The sequence below is a fragment of the Lithobates pipiens genome, unplaced genomic scaffold (assembly GCF_037356315.1).
Source record: "Lithobates pipiens isolate NorthernLeopardFrog02 unplaced genomic scaffold, aLitPip1_a1.2 Scaffold_23, whole genome shotgun sequence".
Classification (NCBI taxonomy): domain Eukaryota; kingdom Metazoa; phylum Chordata; class Amphibia; order Anura; family Ranidae; genus Lithobates; species Lithobates pipiens.
In genome coordinates, this window is record NW_027507785.1 from 42,627,738 (window position 1) to 42,649,385 (window position 21,648).

Here is a 21,648-nt window from a genome sequence, read left to right on the forward strand (position 1 = left end):
ACTGTTTCAAGGTATGCCAATTAGAGGTGTCCAAATTTTTATTGTACACGTTCAAAGTTAAAGGAATGATTGTTTTTTTCAATTATATAGAGAAAGATGGATAGATATACATGTAAACAGCTTGATGTTAAAGAATTGCGAGACAAAAACGTGAATACTCACCTATGAGGCTGCAGCATCAGTCCGAAGCTGCAACTTTTCCCCGCTAATAACTGGAAGCTGTTAACCCCTATACTTTGTCCTGCCAACTACTAATCCCTGTACTCTGCCCTGCAAACTGCTGACTCCTGTACTCTGCCCTACAACCTACTGGCCCTGTACTCTGCCCTGCAACCTACTGGCCCCGTACTCTGCCCTGCAACCTACTGGCCCCGTACTCTGCCCTGCAACCTACTGGCCCCGTACTCTGCCCTGCAACCTACTGGCCCCGTACTCTGCCCTGCAGCCTACTGGCCCCGTACTCTGCCCTGCAGCCTACTGGCCCCCATACTCTGCCCTGCAACCTACTGGCCCCCATACTCTGCCCTGCAACCTACTGGCCCCCATACTCTGCCCTGCAACCTACTGGCCCCCATACTCTGCCTTGCAACCTACTGGCCCCCATACTCTGCCTTGCAACCTACTGGCCCCCATACTCTGCCTTGCAACCTACTGGCCCCCATACTCTGCCTTGCAAATTACTTGCCCCCGTAATCTGGCCTGCAAACTACTTGCTCCTGTACTCTGCCTTGCAACCTACTGGCCCCTCGTACTCTGCCCCTGCAAACTACTGGCCCCCGTACTCTGCCCTGAAAACTGCTGACTCCCTTACTTTGCCCTGCAAACTACTGACCTCTGTACTTTTCTGGATGACGGTGAATGTCAGGCTTCTCACTGAAGCCATTATTTTCTTTATGCCATCCTTACTATTAATTGGGGCTGCACACCGGTGATCTTTGACCTATCCCCATATAGCTCAGGTAGATCACCTCTCTAAGGTTTAGAGTGGAGTATTATGAAACGCTACCTGAGTTGCATAACTAATGACATTTGGAGATCATTCATAGCACCAGCTATGAGCTGTGTGGCTCAGTGCAATCACAAGTAATGTCAGGCAACATACCATTGATTCCATTGCTCCCAGTTCACACCAATGCCCTGCTGAAAAAGTGACCGGTCACATTTTGTTGCAACATGTTGCAGAGTACATTTAGAACATTTTGGCATCTATCATGTAAAATGGTTACATTCAATAAAAGCTCAGTTGAACTGGCCTCTTTTCCACTAGGATCCGTAGATGGTGTGTGGTAAGCGGCAGTGCTGTTTATCTTGGCAGAGACTGGCAGCTTCAGGAGGTCCGGATATATTACCTCCAGCTGCTCTGAGTGATGGAGTCTGAAGTTAGAGCAGAATTTAAAAGATCCAAAATAAACTGGCTTTAAGAGGGAAATTAAATAATCAGTCCACCCAGAAGTAATAGTTCAGTGATGGGCAGATATTGCAGAGTTTTTTTTATTTTTTTTTATTTTTTTATTTTTGGAACTCCAGTAGTAAAATCTCTGCACTTGTGTTTGCACATTTGCTATGGCCGAAGCTCCTTGTTCCTTTTTTTTTTTTTTATATATATATATATTTGTAAGACTCTTGACCAGTGTAGATAACCTGATGTCCCAACCTTCCTATGACTGCCCAACCATTGTCATACTCCAGTCCTAACCCACTTATCGTTGCCTATGATTAAAGAGGCCACACTTGAAATGGAGCATAACTGGCCATAGCAGCCTTTTTATTCACAAATATTAAATATATAACATTCTTTAATACGTAACAATACCCCAAACATCAGTCACTCCACCCGGTGGTCTTTGATGGCACTTCCTAACTTGGCTATGTTCCACCTCTACACTGCGGACCTTTTTATGTACTAAGCCTCCAGCTGTGGCACACCAGCTCGGACACAACCTATTCCCCGCAGTGCAACCATTACCATCTTCCAGATAACCATGTTACCTAAAATACACCGGAGGGCACATACCACCGATTAGTCCCCACACTTCCATCTTGTAGGTTATCATTGCCATCATCAAAGACCGCCACAGCTAACAAGGGTGACTCCTTACCTTTTGAGAGCCCCTCCACACTCTCAGCCTGCTGAATCCCATCCTACAACCCCAGGGACCACAAATCAATACCCACCGCAGATAGACACTGCAGAACCCCGTCCTGATATAAAGCCCAGTATCCCTTTCCAATTCCCTATTGCGAATAACCAAACCCCCATTACGAATCACAAAGTGGCCCAACCATTTTATTCACTTTTATAGGGGCTTTGTTGATTCTGTCCCCTGACCTTGCCAATCGCCAGGTTGTCCTTGCCACAATGTCGGACCACAAGACCAACATATCTGGGAAGGCCGTCCTGAGCCTTAGGAAGTCAAACTTGACGTCCTTGATGAGCTCCCGAATGGACCAAACCCCCAGGTCATTCCCACCGACATGGAGCACCAAAATGTCCGGTGGTCTGTCCAGATGTGCAAAACGATGCACTTCCGGCACAACTCTACTCCACATCATACCCGGCCGGCCCATTCAATGAATACATGCCTCCCCCCTGGAAATCCCCCAACTGCCTGCCATTAGGCCTAACGTCTGCTCGCCTGCCCCCCCCCAAAACAGATAAAAATGGCCCATGATCCAGACAAGGTGCATCTGGTCTCCACCTGAGTGGAGACCAGATGCAGTGGATCTGGTCTCAGCAGCAGGAACTGGGAGACTAGTCAGCATCAAGGGAAAGATGAATGCAGCAATGTACATAGACACCCTTGATGAAAACCTGCTCCAGAGCACTCTGGACCTGTGTGTATAATAAATATTATGAAAAAAGTTCAAAAAGTTGCTGCACTTAAAAAAAAAATGTGTTGCTTTGTTCCATCAAATCTTTTGATAAAGATTACAAAGCAAGTAGAGTCATTCAAGGCAAAATAGTTGCAATCATCTGCTCAGACTATGTTTCGGGCTGGTTTGTTCGCGCCCTTCCTTAGATCAGTCAGAACACATCTGAAGGTTTTCACCACAATCAATTACTTTATATATGTTTCACAGGCATCATCACACATGGAATCAATATGGTTAATTGTTCTCAGCTTCTATTCAATCAAAATTACAAATGCTAATCTTATACCATAGACACAGCAAATAGCTAATCACACGGCGATAATCCCAATATCTCATTATCATCTTGCAATTCATCCTATTGTTAGATCTGAAAAACATATGTATACATAGTTGTATATTAAAAAAATATATTTCTGATAGATATAAAAATCTGTTCAATCACTGTACAGAACCAATAAACTTTTAAATAAACCAAGATCTAGATCCACATTTAAACCATAAGGGGCCATTGTATTGAAAAAAATAATCCAGTGTGCCTTTCTTTCTAAGGGTCAATTCACAATCCCCCCTCTTCTGTTTTTTTTTTTTTTCAATCCCCTCAAGGACCATATATTTCAATTGTGACACACTATGTCCAAATTCCACAAAGTGTCTAGCAAGTGGTATCTGTGTTAATTTATCCCTGATGGAATATTTATGCCTTGCCATTCGATCCTTCACTTTCTGTGTAGTTTCACCTATTTAGACTAATCCACATGGACATTTGATGGCATATACTACAAACAATGATTGACATATATAGTGTCCCCTAATAGGAATGTTGAAACCTTTATGGGTTTGTTGGAAAATTTTACCCTTAATCATAGAATTGCATTGAATGCCCGATGGATAAGGATATGAACCTAGATTTTTTGGTCCCAAAAACGTTGTTTTCAGTACTATTGATGAAAATTGATCGGATTTTATTATTCAATTTCCTATAAGATGACATAGGTGGACTTGAACCATAGGATAACTGGTTCTGAGTAGGTTCCAATGTTTTTTAATTAATTTGGAGATTCCGAGATTTTTAATTTTCTATAAGTGTCCATGTCCCCAAGCTGTTTCATTACCTCTAGCTCACACTTTGCGGTATCCATTACTACAATAGCACCCCCCCCCCTTTGTCGGCTGGTTTGATAGATATATCGCGCCGAGCCGACAAGGAGTTCAACATTCCTATTAGGGGACACTACACATGTCGATCATCGTTCGGAGTATATGCCATCAAATGTCCATGTGGAATAGTCTAGATTGGAGAAACTACACAGAAAGTGAAGGATAGAATGGCAAGGCATAAATATTCCATCAGGGATAAATTAACACAGCTACCACTTGCTAGACACTTTGTGGAATTTGGACATAGTGTGTCACAATTGAAATTTATGGTCCTTGAGGGGATCAAAAGAAACAGAAGAGGGGGGATTGTGAATTAACCCTTATTTTTTTAATACAATTGCCCCTTATGGTTTAAACGTGGATCTAGATCTTTATTTGTTTATTTAAAAGGTTATTGGTTCTGTGTACTGATTGAACAGATTTTTATATCCATCTATCAGAAATATATTTTTTTGATATATAACTATGTATACATATGTTTTTCAGATCTAACAATAGGATGAATTGCAAGATGATAATGAGATATTGGGATTATCGGCCGTGTGATTAGCTATTTGCTGTGTATGGTATAAGATTAGCATTTGTAACTTTGATTGAATAGAAGAGAGAACAATTAACCATATTTATTCCATGTGTGATGATGCCTGAGAAACCTATATAAAGTAGAGGATTCTGACTGATCTAAGGAAGAACAAACCAGCCCGAAACATAGTCTGAACAGATGATTGCAACTATTTTGTCTTGAATGACTCTACTTGCTTTGTAATCTTTATCTAAAGATTTGATGGAATAAAGCAACACATTTTTAAGTGCAGCAACTTTTGGAACTTTTTTTCTTATATATAATATATACAAGGTCGGTGGGAGGACCTGTTTGCTGGCACTAGATTGGAAGCTGTGTGCGGTTCTCCTCCATATTTCAACACAAATCTTCCCATTGATGCCAACAATGGGGCACTAATCTTCCCATTGATGCCAACAATGGGGCACTAATCTTCCCATTGATGCCAACAATGGGGCACTAATCTTCCCATTGATGCCAACAATGGGGCACTAATCTTCCCATTGATGCCAACAATGGGGCACTAATCTTCTCATTGATGCCAACAATGGGGCACTATTTCTCCCATTAAAACCAATGATGGGGCACTGATGTTGGGTAATTTTCTACTCTCGCTGGCCATGGCCTGGCTCTCCTAAAGGACTCCAGGACAGTGTACTGGCATTTGTTCAGAAAGTTTGGAGACCCCCTGTAATAAGGGCTACTAAGTTAAGCGATGAACTGTGAACACAATGAGAAGGGGGGGGGGGTGTAAACTGAACCCCAAACAAGACTTCCACTGCAATTCACAAAAGTATAGCACAGTTTGACCCTATTCTCTCCCAGCAGTTTACCATTCCTACCTATCCTTACAGCAGCGTCATTAGATTTAAAATATAGCTCTTGTGAGCCTTTTTTAGCAGTGAGGGTCTGGGTATCCAAATGCCCCCTTCCTAACCTTTCTAACCCTTCTTGGCCATGGCCAACAACCCACAGGATTTGCCTTGAAACCAAAGTTGCAGTGAATCTGGTCCTCCTTGACTGAACTAATTTCTCTGCCACTCTGCTCTCTCCTATTAAAACAATATAATTTTGTTAGCACATGGGCATTGCAGTGCAACGGATTGTCCCCTTGTGCCGCTTTTCCTAGTTCTAGCTCTGCTGCACCGAGGATCACAGGCGATGAGTTACTGGTCAAATTCCGGTACTTCCACTTCTTTAACAAAATGCATAACCTGTATTAATGATTACAGAGCTGCATTCATTTATGCATTTCTTGGTCTGGAGTTAAGCTGCGAGATATGACAAAAATCAATTTTATAAATGTACTGGGATAACCTTTCCTGTTGGCAATTATTGCATCACCTTTTAAAAATAGAAAATCCGTGAAATCATTTTGTATCAAGGAAATGTGAAAATTTATTAGAGAGTTACACTGTAGCAGTTATTAGGTAAAGTGTTGACCACGAAGGCGGAGGAACTTAAATTCCAGACTGCCAGCAGCAATGATAATAATGGAATATGAGAGTGCTATGTGGTTTTGTGGAGCAGTGTTCATCAACTCCGCTCTCCAGGGCCATCAACCTTCTAATTTTAAAGGGAAAATTGAAGCCTTGTTAAAACTTTTCAATATTTACATAAATGCGGTAAGTTTAATGTTATTGATATTGTTAATGTGTGTTTTAAAAACGAACAATAAAACATCCAGCCGTCAAGAAAGAAGGCACGACTAGGCCTTGAAAAAGTTGCGTTGCAGTTTTACCATCCACCTAAAAGAGAACTTGCACCTACTCTGGGCTTTACACATGCCACAGCAAAAATTATACACCATTCTATGTTCGGCAGGTAGTGCCACCACCAAATGCGACCCATTCAGTTGAATGGGACCATGCCGCAACTGCCCTGCAACCGTTCGGATTGGACAAGGTGGGGAGGTGAAGTCGCATTCTCCACCTCTTTCAATCAGAAACTGCTTTGGATTCGTTGAGAAAACGCAATGCATTCTCTGAATGAGGCCTGTGACCAGTGGCTGACTTCTATAAAATTTGACAAAACTAAAGAGGGTACCTCATCCCAAACTATTTATACAAAAGAGACCAGCATGGCGGATTATAACGGTACCAGGAAGGAGATAGAATTTACAATATATTTATTTGAAAAATTTGAAAATACATGATAAAAACATTGCTAGATCAACTTGGTTACAACAGTGGCTGACTTCCTGTGCTCACAATACAGAGGGACAACTGCTCAGCATGGGTCCCAGAAGCTAGTGGAGATCACTGTAGTAGGATTGCCCATAGAGTGTAGTGCCCATAGAGTGCAGTACCCCTCTCTGCAGCACGTGTGCAGTATCCCTCAGGATCTAGTCTCCAGTCTCATCCTTCAAAGACTCCGGTCCAGTGGAATTCTTGGCCCCAGTGTCCCATTTCCTGCTTCAGCATCCCCTGGCAACAATCCTCCGCCTCACCTTTTTACATCCCCAGTGACACCTTCACTGTTCCTGGATTCCATGATGCAGTAGTTGATCATAACCCGCTACATAGTCGTTTTCTTATAAACCTCAATTTTCCCAAAGTCCATTGACACATTCCTCCTGTTTTCGTCCTACCGACCGCCGTACCCGGCTGTGGTTAGGGTTGCCACCTTTTCTCGGGGAAAAAACAGTGCTTTTGGTCATTTTACTTTTAATAACAGTGCAATGATTCTGATTTTTACAGCCAGGCACATAAAATACTGACCAAGTGCCAACCCCATTTACAGTACAGCTGTCACTCTCCACCACTTACACTGTTCCAGAATAACCTGACTTCTATTCATCCTCTGTAAGCCCAATGTGTGAAGAGCTTGGCTCCTATACAGCCACTTTATAATGAATCTGTTTTGTGAAAGTGTGCTAAAATGCTATATGGGGAGCACTGCCCCTCTCATCATGTACACAATTTGTATGACACTATGACTGCATTTTTACATTTGTTGCTAATTATGAAAAAAATCAGTGCCCACCATTCGTGAGTCGAAGCGGTTAACTTTTGTGCTGGTTGTCATACCCTTACACTCCTCTCCTGAATACCTGTCAATATTCCACACTTCTTTACTGAATATACTTCCCCCTGTCATACTCTCTACACTCCTCTGTTGCACATACTACCCCCTCATCTTACCCTGCAAACGCCTCTACTGTACATATTGCCCCAATCATACCATCCACACTCCTCTCTTGCACATACAACCCCCTCTCATACCTTACAAATGCTTATCCTGTACATATGGCCCCAATCATACCCTTGTACTCCTCTCCTGAATACCTGTCAATACCATCCACACGTCTCTACGGAATATACCCCCCCCCCCCCCCCCCCGGCCATGCTCTCCACACCCTTTTCCTACAGATACTACCCCTGTCATACCCTGCAAATGCCTCTCCTGTACATATGGATCACATCATACCCTCCGCATTCTTCTCCTGCGCATACTACCCTGTCATAGCCTCCACACACCTCTCCTGCGCATACTACCCCCATCAGAGCCTCCACACTCCTCTCCTGCGCATACTACCCCCATCATAGCCTCCACACTCCTCTCCTGCGCATACTACCCCCATCATAGCCTCCACACTCCTCTCCTGCGCATACTACCCCCATCATAGCCTCCACACTCCTCTCCTGCACATACTACCCCCATCATAGCCTCCACACTCCTCTCCTGCACATACTACCCCCATCATAGCCTCCACACTCCTCTCCTGCACATACTACCCCCATCATAGCCTCCACACTCCTCTCCTGCGCATACTACCCCCATCATAGCCTTCGCTCTCCTCTCCTGTGCATACTACCCCCATCATAGCCTTCACACTCCTCTTCTGCACATACTACCCCCATCATAGCCTCCACAGGCCTCTCCTGCACATACTACCCCCTGTCATACCCTCCACACTCCTTTCCTGTGTGTATGGCCTCCATCATACCCTCTAAATGCCTCTTCTGCATATACTGCCCCCCCTGTCATAAACTCCTCTCCTACACAAACCGCATACTAATATACCCTTTACACTACTCTCCTGTACATACTGCCTCGTGTGATACCCTCTGCACTCCTCTTCCCACTGTCATACCATTCACAAACCTCTCCTGTACATACTACCCCTGTCCTACCATCCACACTCTTCTCCTGCATACTACCCCCGTCATACTCTCCACACCCCTCTCCAGCACATAATCCCCCATCATATCCTCCACACTCCTCCCCTACACATAGTACCCCCTGTCATATCCTACAAACTCCTCTTCCCACTGTTATACCCTCCATATACCTCTCCTGTACATATGGATCCCATCATACCCTCCACACTCCTCTCCTGTATGTATGGCCCCATCATACCCGCCACACTCCTCTCCTGCACATACTGCTCACTGCCATACCCTTCACACTCCTCTCCTGCAGATACTACCCCCGTCATACCCTGGAAACGCCCCTCCTGTACACATGGGCCCCCATCATACCCTCCGCATTCCTCTCCTACACACATTTCCCCCTGGTATACCCTCCACGCTCCTCTCCTGTATGTTTGGCCCTCACCACACTCTCCACACTCCTCTCCTACACCTATATTTCCCCCTGGTATACCTTCCACTCTTCTCCTGCACACATCACCGCAGTCATACTCTCTGCACTTCTCGTGCACATATTTCCCCTGTCATACCCTCTGCACACCTCTTCTACATAGATTGTCCACTAATATACTTTCAGCACTCCTTTCCTGCACATACTGCCCCCGTCATATTCTCTGCACGCCTCTTTTGAGCATACTTCCTCCTGTCACCCCCTCCAGCTTTCTCTTCTGCACATATTGCCACTGTCCTATTCTCTCCTACATATATTAACCACCGGCATACTCTCTGCACTCTTGCACATAATGCCCCGTCATACCCTCCTGCGTATCTCCTGTACATAATTTCTGCGATCGCATGGTATATCCCTAATCTTTCCTGCTGTCAAACAGGCACGATGATTGTGATGATGATGATTTTATGAAAAAGGGAGTAACATCATTGCTGTAATTCTATATATAAAAGTAGACATGTCCAATTTGTTTAGTTCCAAGATTCATTTTTTTTAACGAATCTTGACAAATTCATTAATTTGGAAATATTCCAATTTTTCCGAATGTTTGAAATTTTGGAAATTCAGAAATCCGAAAATATGAACCAAAATCCGAAAGTTCAAAAGGACGAAAATCTGAAATAATTTGGCTGTTGGTGAACGTAACGATTGCAAATTTATCCGAAGTTACGAATTATGCGAAATAACGAATGCCGCATTTAAATGAATGGAACGGAACTAATTAATAATAAATAATAAACTTTTTATTATTTATTCATTTGTTTAACCACTTGACCACTGGGCACTTAAACCCCCCTTCCTAACCAGACCAATTTTCAGCTTTCGGTGCTCTCACACTTTGAATGACAATTACTCAGTCATGCAACACTACCCAAATGACATTTTTGTCTTTTTTTTTCACACAAATAGAGCTTTCTTTTCGTGGTATTTAATCACCGCTGGGCTTTTTATTTTTTGCGCTATTAATCAAAAAAGAAAATTTGGTAAAAAAAAAAGTTTGAGTATTGGCAGAGTATTGCAGTGTTGCGGCAGAGTATTGGCAGAGTATTGCAGTGTACTGCAGATTATTTGCACTAGGCAGTGCTGTGGGCACTTCACATCCAGCCCACAGCGCTGCTGCCATCTCTGTGCCTCTCCCCTCTCACTGTACTGATCGGTACAGAGAGGGGATGGAGGAACAGGCATCATGACGTGACGCCAGCTTGTTTACAAGTGATCGCTCCGTCACTTGATGGAGTGATCACGTGGTAAACGGCCAATATCAGCAGCCGTTTACTGTGATCCAGCGGTCATGGATGTTCCCGGGTGTGTGCCCCAGGGGGCACATGGAAGCAAATTTCTGGGAGGACATCCCACAGATGTCCACCCAGAATAAGCCGACCGCGCTGTACCCGTCTTTCGGCTATGGCCTGGTTGGCATGTGGTTAAAATACCTATAATTTAATAGTTATTGTTTGTTATTAATTCTGATTTTCTTTCGAATTGACAAATTCCGAATTTACGAAAAAAAAACAAATGAAACAAAAAGGAACAACTTTTGCGGCTGTGCACATGCATATATATTTATAACAAGATACCAGGTATATATGCAAAGTGGTTCCTCCATCATATCCTCCTTTGTCGGGGCTGGGTGTGGAACATTGACCAGAGTGCGCTCTAATTGTGCTTTCTGAATAGTACCAGAACATCAGCCCTGGATTCCAGTTCCTTCAGCAGAATATCCCCAAGCCCTGATGAAGCTGGATACTCGTAATCCACCCCCATCACTCCCCACTTCCCCATCCAACCACATTTAGCTTAGGTTCACGTTCCCTGCATCTCATTGCAGTCGCACTGTGTATGCGATCTGTTGCGGGTTTCGATAACAAAGTTGACACCCCAAAAGAATTGAAAATGCAGTGTGGTTTGCCCACACCGGATTGCATAGTACAAAACGACCCTACGATGCGGTCACAGTGCAGCTCCAAAAAAGGTGCCTCAAAACGCGCTGCACTGAAGCGCTGAAATGTGAATTGCACCTGGATTGTCACTTAACCGTTTGTACAAACCAGCCTGAATACGCAATGCCTAGGGTTGCCACCTCATCCCTTTAAACTCAAACACATATGAAATCACACGGGTTCTGAGGCTAATTTAATGCAGATAAAGCACCAAGCGAGTTTAATTACCACCCTAATCACTTAAAGACCAGGCCTCTTTTTCAGACTGTGTTTACAAGTTAAAAACATTTTTATTTTTTTTGCTAGAAAATTACTTGGAACCCCCAAACGTTATACATTTTTTTTTTCTAACACCCTAGAGAATACAATGGCAGTCATTGAAATACTTTTTATCACACCGTATTTGCACAGCAGTCTTACAAGCGCACTTTTTTTTGGGGGGGGGGGGGGGGGAATTCACTTGAATAAAATAAGACAACAGTAAAGTTAGCCCAATTTTTTTTTTATACTGTGAAAGATAATGTTACGCCAAGTAAATTGATACCCAACATGTCACACTTCAAAATTGCGCCCGCTCGTGGAATGGCGTTAAACTTTTACCATTTTCCATTTCCATAGGCGATGTTTAAAAAATTCTACAGGTTCCATGTTTTGAGTTACAGAGGAGGTCTAGGGCTAGAATTATTGCTCTCGCTCGAACGATCGCGGCGATAACTCGCATGTGTGGTTTGACCACTGTTTTCATATGCGGGCGCTACTCACGTATGCGTTCGCTTCTGCACGCAAGCTCGACAGGACGGGTCGCTTTAAAAAAAAAAAAAAAAACCTGCACCTACGTTCACAGCTCTAAGCTCCAAAACGCTGCAGGAGGAAAAAGCTCTGGACCTTTTTTTTGTTTTGTTTTTAAGCTCGAATTGGGCAGATTTGAGTGCGTTTGGCTTGTTTTTATTCCCATAGAAATTAATGCATTTGCTTTTTTTTTTTTTTTTTTTTTTTTTTTTTTTACACGATTTTCTTAAATTAAAATGTGTGAAACATAAAATAGTAATATATGAATAATTGTAAAATAAATACACAAATAACTAAATATCATCATAAATAAAATAAATGAATAATGTGTAATACATAAACAACCCCTAACCTTAAAAAATATATAATAAATGAATATTGTTATTGATAATAATACGAAACACCCAAAATAATAATGTATTTATTTCGTGTTCGGGTGTTATTTTTTTATTTTTTTAGGGTTTAATTATTACCTAGTATTCATTTATTGAACTTTATTATTTAATGTTGGAAAGCGCTGCGTAAACTGTCAGCGCTATATAAATCCTGTATAATAATATTATGATTATTTTTATTGTGTATTTATATTACATGTATGTCTTCATTTAGTATTAGTATTAACACTCTATCAAAAAAATTAAATGATTCTCTGTTCTGGAGCTTTCTTTTTTGTAGCTCGAATTGGGCAGATTTGAGCATTTTTGGCTCGTTTTTATTCCCATTTGTATTAAAACCCTAAATATATATATATATATATATATATATATATATATATATATATATATATATATATATATATATATAATTCCTAACCCTAGCTCGAACTCCCTTACCCTAATGGAAAAAAAATAATACATTTAATAATCTAAATAAATGAAAGCTAAAATACCTAGTGAAAAGGAAGCAACAGATATAAATTTTCTCTATTGGCTAATAAAAAAAATGCCAAAACTCAAAATCGAGCATAAAAATGCACAAAAAAACACTGGGAAAAGCGCTCAGACGCTAGTTCTGGCAAACATTATCCTACACAAGAACAGAAAATTGTATTCTACAAAATATCAAGAAGGGGAGAGAGAATGTGAAACCTATGTAAATGATATGTAAATATATGCAGCAGTAAAGTAGAGTTGATTAATCGGCAGTTCAGCACCAATCTGTTTCCAGAAAAAAAGTGTTTTCTCTAATAAATTTCACTTTTTAATCAGACTATAAATGGATTTGATTAGGAATGTAGAGATCACAGTATGGCAACACTGCCATCTAGTGTCACACATACTGTAAATCCAGGCAGCTCTCAGACCAAAATACTGCAGCTCTTTATTCATCAATACATCATTGCATACACTTTTTTTTTGAATGCCATCTCTGTGCAAGTACCTGGATTTGACTTGCCTGTCGGCCTCTTGCAATCCCTGTACAGCAGAGCTCAGATTTGGAAAGGAAGAAGCCACACAAGGAGCCAATAAGTTATGCTGCAGTGCACATGTGCGTTCAAGGTAGATGGAGAGGGCAGAGAGACATCCTCATCAAGCTGCAGCTTCTCCATTCATTGTCCTGGGGGAGAGGCGAGACCTGTAAGTGTTAACTGCAGCAGAGATCAATCAGGTCTTCTCCCCTGCTAGAGAGGGCTGTGCTCTGGAGGCAGAGCTGTGTCCATTTCAAGTTTTGGAAAGACGGAGATACAAATTCCCTTTGGCAGGGAAAACCACTTTTTGTGTATTTTATTAAAGTGAAATTAAACCTCTGCAAAAAAAAAAAAAAAAAGAAGAAAAATGGGCCCCCAGGCGCTTTTAGCCAAAATAGACTATTGGGCACAACATTCTTATTTCTAATACCTTTATTTTTTAAAGGCTCAGGAAAAATACAAACATTGACTATATCCACTTAAGGACCGAGACTCTTTTTGAGATTTGTTGTTTTACGTTATGTTTTAAGTTTTTTTTTTTTTGCTAGAAGATTTCTTGGAACCCAAAACATATTTTTTTTTTTATACCCTAGAGAATAAAATGGCGGTCGTTGCAATACTTTCTGTCGCACCGTATTTGCGCAGCGGTCTTACAAACGCACTTTTTTTGGAAAAAAATACACTTATTTGGATTAAAAAATAAGACAACAGTAAAGTTAGATCAATTATTTTTTATATCATGAAAGATAATGTTGCGCTGAGTAAAATGATACCCAACATGTCGCGCTTCAAAATTGTGCCCGCTCGTAGAAACTTTTACCCTTAATCTCCATAGGTGATGTTTAAAAAATTCTACAGGTTGCATGTTTTGAGTTAGAGGAGGTCTAGGGCTATAATTATTGCTCTCGCTCTACCCATCCCGGTGATACTTCACATGTGTGGTTTGGACACCGTTATCATATGCGGCCGCTACTCATGTATGCGTTCGCTCCTGCGTGTGACCTCGGTGGGATGGGCGCATTTAAAAAAAATAAAAATTTTTTTATTTCCCGCCGCCAATAAGTGATCTCGCAGTGAATCCGCTGCAGAGACCACTTTTTCTCTGAAAGTGGACCGCTCACTGAAGAAGATGATACCGGGGTTATGGTAGCTAGCTTCTGCCATAACAGCGATATTCCTCTTCAAACAGCCGATGTATAACGATGGCAGGCGGTCCGTAAAGTGGTTAACCATGGATGCTCAACATCGCACGTGGGTGCTATCTAAGGTGATCTGCATGCAAATATAGACTGCCTAGTACTCCAGACTAACCGCCACCCATCAAGACATTTTGATATTTGCATGACTCCTACAAAGAGACAGCCCACTGCTTACATCAGGGTTGAGGATTCTTGAGAGGAGTACTGAGTCGGGGTGCTGTGATGCTTTCAGGAAGCTCTGCATAGCACCCTTCTGGCCCCTCCCACCAGCCATAATCTGTCCACATTGTATAGAGTAGCACAGAGCTCAAGTGATGAAATACGTGGGTCCAAAATAAGCTATGTCATAAAATGGAATAATATTTTTTTAATATCATTCGCATGGTGAAGGGACCAAGCAAGGAAAATATAAGAATAAACCATAGCTTTAAACACAGGCCAAAAAGTGTTTTTTTTTTTTTTTGTCAACTACCTAAAACCAGAAAAGATACATCCACAAAGAGCTATTTCGTTTTTTCATTATCTATTATGTGGGTTTTCTTTTTAGCATAATTTATGTGTGACGTATTTTTGTAACATTTATAGCCTTTTATTTTTTGTTTTGCTTTTTTTTAGATTTCTGATCTGACCATGTGACCTCTTCTGCGTTCCTCAAGCATGGATAACATCACATCGGTTGTCACTGGGAAGAATTCTTGCACCTTTCATGAGGAGTTCAAGCAAATTCTGCTCCCAGTGGTCTATTCTGTAGTGTTGGTTTTTGGTCTTCCACTCAACTTCATTGTCATCCTTCAAGTATGGCTGTCAAGAAAGGCCTTGACTCGCACCGCCATCTACACCCTGAACTTAGCCATGGCAGACTTGTTCTATGTGTGCTCCCTCCCACTTCTCATCTATAACTATGTCCAACATGACTACTGGCCCTTTGGGGACTTCACTTGCCGGTTTGTCAGATTCCAATTTTACACAAACCTACATGGAAGCATCATGTTCCTCACATGTATGAGCTTCCAAAGATATATGGGCATATGCCACCCCTTGTCTGTCTGGCACAAAAAGAGGGGCAAGAAATTTACATGGGTGGTGTGTGGGGCGGTTTGGTTCATCGTCATTGTCCAATGTATCCCCACTTTTTTGTTTGCATCCACCGGAATTCAGAGGAACAGAACTGTTTGTTATGACTTAAGCACCCCAGACCTCTCCTCTCTATATTTTCCATATGGAATCGTTTTGACTATCACAGGGTTTTTAATCCCTTTCATTGCCATTGTGTCCTGCTATTGTGCCATGACCAAGATCCTCTTCCAGAAGGATGATCTTGTCGATTCAGCAGTTCGAAGAAAGAAGGACAAAGCCATCCGTACGATCATCATCGTGGTTCTGGTCTTCGCCATAAGCTTCTTCCCATTTCACCTGACCAAAACAATATATTTGGTAGTACGTTCCAGGACCGGTGTTCCTTGCCTGGTGTTGCAGACTTTTGCCATTGTGTATAAGTGCACCAGGCCATTCGCCAGCATGAACAGCGTGTTGGACCCCATCTTGTTCTATTTCACCCAGCAGAGGTTTCGGCAGAGCACCAAGACATTGATGAAGAGAGTCACTTACAAGTGGAAAAGTGAGACCAGTACCAAGCCACCACAATGACCATCACAGCTGGAGACCCTAAACTCATAAGGGACATACCTCTAAATGACAGGCAAAGCTGATGAAAATTATTGATGTACTGGAAGATCTCAAATGTCCATCTATGAATATAGAGGCAGGTACATGTTCTCCTGTAAAACCAGCTCAACTGCCTATTCGTTTGACATTTGTGTTCTCTGTTAGAGGTGTTCTGCTGTCCTCCGATGTTACAAAAGTCTGCTTTTGTATTACAATTTAGAGACCAACTGTAAACCAGGGCAACAAAAATAGCTCTGCTTGTATGAAGAAATGTAGAAAAAGCAAGCTACAAAGACTGGTGTATTTACTTGAGAGAAAGCTTGCACTAGCTGATAGATGCAAGTTGAAGTCTTTTTAAAAATTCTTTAATTTTTATACACCATTTAAGGCAGGAACTGTTGCATTTTAATTATTTAAGTACATGGTTTTATTTTTTTAGCGTGAAACTGAAAATTACCTTTCCTTCCAAAAAAAAACAAAAAAAAAAAAAACTGCACCGGCTAACTAAGCCTTCAGCCCCATTCAGCCTGCCCTGTCCTGCATCTCTCAGCAAATAGGGGTCACCCTGTAACACCCTGACATTATGAACCATTAAAGTCCCCCAGCAGCTTTAAAGTATAATTAAAGCCAAAACGTTTTTTTTAGTTTTGAATAGAGTGCAGAGGGATTAAAATGCTTGTCGTGTTTTTTTTGTTTTTTTTTTATTATTGCTGTCTGTGCCCCCCGTTAAGGAGATTCATTCTCTTTATTTGGCCTGTTTACCATTATTATTATTAAAAGAAAAGGTAAACAAAAAAATTTAGTTGTCCCCAGAAAAGTAATAGTAGGGAAATCTTCCAATGGGGACACCAGTTCTGGTGATCTGGGGGTCTGCAAGGAATTCCCTTCATTTGCAGGGATTTTCTCTCACTTCCTGTCTGGCTGTGAGACAGGAAGTGAAGGGAAATCGCCACAATAGGACACAGATGGTGATAAAAATCTGACAGGCATTATAAAAATCCCTTGCTCTATACAAAATATAAATAAAAAAAAAATAAAAAAAAAGGTTTTGCCTATAGTTCTACTTGAAGACCAATGGCTAAACAGCATTGACATGTCACGATACTCCTATTTAATACACATTAAATCCTTTGCCAACCACCCACATAATCCGACCCATAGCCAACCATCCATTTAGCAGACCTATGTGACCACATGTGTGAGCCAAACTGCACTCCTGAAGTGTCATCTTGTTTTCCAAGCTCCCATGTCCCTATTTTTTAAAAGCCATTCAGGTCTCTGCCTGACATACATTCTAGCTGCTATAACTCCCTGCTTTATGCCAGCTGTTTCAGATGCCAGGGAAGGGGGGGGGGGGGGGGGGTTCTCAAAACACTCTGAACAAGGCATGCCCATTACCACCTTGAGTGACCTTGTCTGTACGTGGCATGTCTGCCTGTATAGGAGCAGGCTGGGAGGAGGGAAGCTACAGTCATATATCAAATTGTCAGCTCCTGGGCTGAATTTGCTGGGCTAGTCGGTCCTGGAAAAATTAGTAGTCATTTAAAATGTATTTTTTCAGTGGATGCGAATTTTATAGTTGACTTGATGACTGTCATGATTGATTTAAAATCTTAAATAATTTAGCGATCTTTTTAAACCCTAGGCATTTTTTTTTTTTTTGAGAGCCATAAAGAGCTTTTTGATATTGGCATGATATACAAGAACACAAGACCCTTTATATCTACGAATTTAAATAAGACAAGTACAGAGGTTTCAATCATTAGCTCCTAACAGAGCACCTGATTTTATTTTCCTGGATTTGAAGTACCTGTAAGTGTACTAACTTTTTCCATCTGGCAGGTCTCCTTTCTTGTTATTTGGAATATGATAATTAATGCGCTATGTCAATTCTATTTGTGATGTGTTTAAGTGTACATCACCTTTAGCTATGATTCTCCTAAAATAGTTAAAGGGGTTGTAAAGCTTTGTTTTTTATTTTCTAAATCGGTTCCTTTAAGCTAGTACATTGTTGGTTCACTTACCTTTTTCCTTCGATTTCCCTTCTAAATGTTTTTTTTTTTCTTTGTCTGGATTTCTCACTTCCTTTCTCTCCTCAGTAAACTTCACATCATCATCCGAGCGGTGTTTAGTGAGCCAGAACAGCTTACTGAACAGCTTACTGAGGAGGAACAGGAAGTGAGAAATTCAGACAAAGAAAACAAAGAAAAAAAAAAACATTTAGAAGGGAAATCGAAGGAAAAGGTAAGTGAACCAACAATGCACTAGCTTAAAGGAACCTATTTAGAAAATAAAAAATTACAACCCCTTTAATCATTTCCATAGGGTGTACTCAGTTTTTCACTTGACTGTATGTACAGTACTGTTAATTCAATATTAGATTTTCATTATTACCAGACAGTATAGATGGCACACTTAACACATACACTAGTCCTACCTCAACATTTGGGTTGTGCTGTCTTCTATAAGAGTTTTGCAACCCAACTAGATCTCGGAGAGCCTTCAGTGATCATTCAAATACAACCACATAATTGTTCTAATTTTATTTTTCATTTTTCCACTTTACCTGGATATAAAATTAAATTACCCTAAAAAATAAAAAGTGGTGTAAAGAAATGGTCAGTTTCAGGTACAGTTTTTTTTTCCTAGACAGTCATCCCCTGAAAAACTAACCAATCGGACTGGAAAGATTTTAATGTTTTTCCTCAAAAACATGAGCTTCTCACATGTATTTTTTCATCCTAATAAAACTACATGTGTATCGTTCAAATTAACTTTTTTTTTTTTTTTTTGCAATAAACTAATCTCGAACTGGATCCATTTAGACTTTATGGATCCATCTTTCATCCGAAAAACTGGCCATGAATTTGCTAAGCATTAGCATATGTTTATGGTGTGCCCTCTGTTATTTCAAGGTGTTAACTATGCAAGTGGCTGATCTAATTCCTCCATTTTCTTCACAAATGGTCCTGGCACCTGCTACCAGTTGGCCATACCTTAATCAGCTCTAGCAGTAGCCTTTCCAAAGGGATCCTTAAAAACACCTCAATGAGATCTGTTCAGGACCCGTATAGTCCTACAAGGGCAGTAGGACAGGTATGCACTATTTGGTTACCCTTGAGGTTCTTAAATAATGACACCAGACACATTTCCTTGGCACAACAGACCCAGTATATGAAGATGAACCTGTGCTTTGGACAAAAGCAGCAGGTGTCATTCTATGCACCACCAAGCGTACCTGCCTGTTTGTTCCCCCTTTACCTTTGAGGCACTCTATTTAAAGTGAACATAGTGTTAAGGACCCTTACCCACCTACATTGTGATAGTGGTGTGACAGTTAAAAGCACTGTCACATGTGCTTTCCCATGGGGTTCAACAGAGGTGAGGAAATGAAGGAAACGTTTGCATATGTTGCTGGGGGTGGGGGTATCTATTGCTATGACCTGCATGGGCAAAAAAAGGTTAGCTTTAGGCCCCTTTCACACTGGGGCGGTGCGGCCGTCGGCGGTAAAGTGCCGCTTTATTTAGCGGCGCTTTACCGTCGTTTTAGCGGCGGTCTGCGGGCACTAGCGGGGTGGTTTTAACCCCCGCTAGCGGCCGAAATAGGGTTAAAACCGCCCGCAAAGCGCCGCTGCAGCGGCGCTTTGCCGGCGGTATTGCCGCGCTGTCCCATTGATTTCAAGGGGTAGGATCGGTTTAGGAGCGGTGAATACACCGCTCCTTCACCGCTCCAAAGATGCGGCTAGCAGGACTTTTTTCACGTCCTGCCAGCGCACCGCTTCAGTGTGAAAGCCCTCCGGCTTTCACACTGGAGTGAAAGGGGACGTTTTTTTCAGGCGCTACACAGGCGCTATTTTTAGTGCCTGAAAACCGCCCCAGTGTGAAAGGGGCCTTAGGCCTTCTTCACACTGGCTTTAGTTTGTATGAAAGCAGTACAGAAGATTTTTGCATAGCTTTTAGCAAACTTCAAGCAGCTTTGTCGAAGTCTTTGAAGAACATTTTAGTTCCAGTACAATGATGGGAAACAAAGACCTTAATGGGAGTGCTATCACCTAAATAGGCGAATAGCAGGATTTAAACAAACTTTAGGTAGTGCTGAAGCTTGCTAACAACTTCTTTAAAGAGACAGTCAACATTCCTATTAACCACTAAAAGCGGAGTTGTACCCAAAAATGGACCTTCCGCTTTTCCGGTTCCTCCCCCCTCCGATGTCGCATTTGGCACCTTGCTGGGGGGAGGGGGAAGCATATACCTGTCTAATACAGGTATTTTGCTCCCACTTCCGGGCATAGATACTCGAGCCTCCCGCGGGTATCTACAACACTTCCCGTGCCTTCTCCGTTCCCCCCCCCCCCCGCTGTCTTCTGGGAGACACACAGGTCCCAGGAGACAGCAGGGACCAGTAGAATCGTGCAGCGTGAGTCGCGCATGCGCAGTAGGGAACCAGGAAGTGAAGCAGCAAAGCTTCACTTCCTGATTACCTTACCAAAGATGGCGTCAGCAGCTGCAGTATTTGTAGCTGCTGACTTAAAAAAAAAAAAAAAATTAGCGGAACTCTGCTTTAAGGAAAGAGCCTTTGAGATTGTATGTTTACAATTTTAAAAGTTTTTTTTTTTTTTTTTTGCTAGAAAATTACTTAGAACCCCCAAACATTATATATATATATATATATATATATATATATATATATATATATATATATATATATATATATATATAAAAAAAAAATTTTCCCCTGACACCCTAGAGAATAAAATGTTGTCTTATTTTTTAATTAAAAAAAGTGTCTTTTTTTCACACAAAAAATTCACTAACAGTAAAGTTAGCCCACTTTATTTTATATATTTTTTTATATATTTTATATTTTTTTATACGCCGAGTAAATTGATACCCAACATGTTACGCTTCAAAATTGCGCATGCTCGTGGAATGGCGACAAACTTTTACCCTTAATCTCCATAGGCGATGTTTAAAAAAATCTACAGGTTGAATGTTTTGAGTTACAGAGGAGGTCTCTGGCTAAAATTATTGCGGTGATACCTCACATGTGGGGTTTGAACACCATTTACATATGCGGGCGTTACTCACGTATGCATTCGCTTATGCATGTTGTGAGCTTGGCGGAACGAGGCACGTTAAATTATTTATTTTTCTTATTTATTTTAGTTTTTATACTTAATTGTTACACTGTTCTTTTATTTTAAAAAAATTGTCACTTTTATTCCTTTTACAAGATATGTAAACATCCCTTGTAATAGACAAAAAGCATGAAAGGACCTCTTAAATATGAGATCTGGGATCAAAAAGACCTAAGAGCTCATATTTACACTAAAAAATTAATAAAAAAAAGTTTGAAAAAATAATTTAAAAAAATGTCCTTTTTAAGAGCTATGGGCGGAAGTGACATTTTGACGTCGCTTCCACCCTGCAATGGTATAGACAGGTGGG

General features: G+C 41.3%; 1 protein-coding gene across 2 annotated transcripts in view; it reads left to right on the forward strand.

The window, feature by feature from the left end:
- The window catches only part of P2RY6 (pyrimidinergic receptor P2Y6), a 152,168-nt gene extending 133,182 nt beyond the window's left edge, over positions 1-18,986 (forward strand). For both annotated transcript variants that reach the window (XM_077451470.1, XM_077451471.1), the window contains exon 3: positions 15,151-18,986. In XM_077451470.1, the coding sequence (XP_077307596.1) occupies positions 15,193-16,182 (990 nt within the window). In that variant the 5' untranslated portion in view covers positions 15,151-15,192 and the 3' untranslated portion in view covers positions 16,183-18,986. The remainder of the gene's footprint in view (positions 1-15,150) is intronic.
- Positions 18,987-21,648: the final 2,662 nt, after the last annotated feature.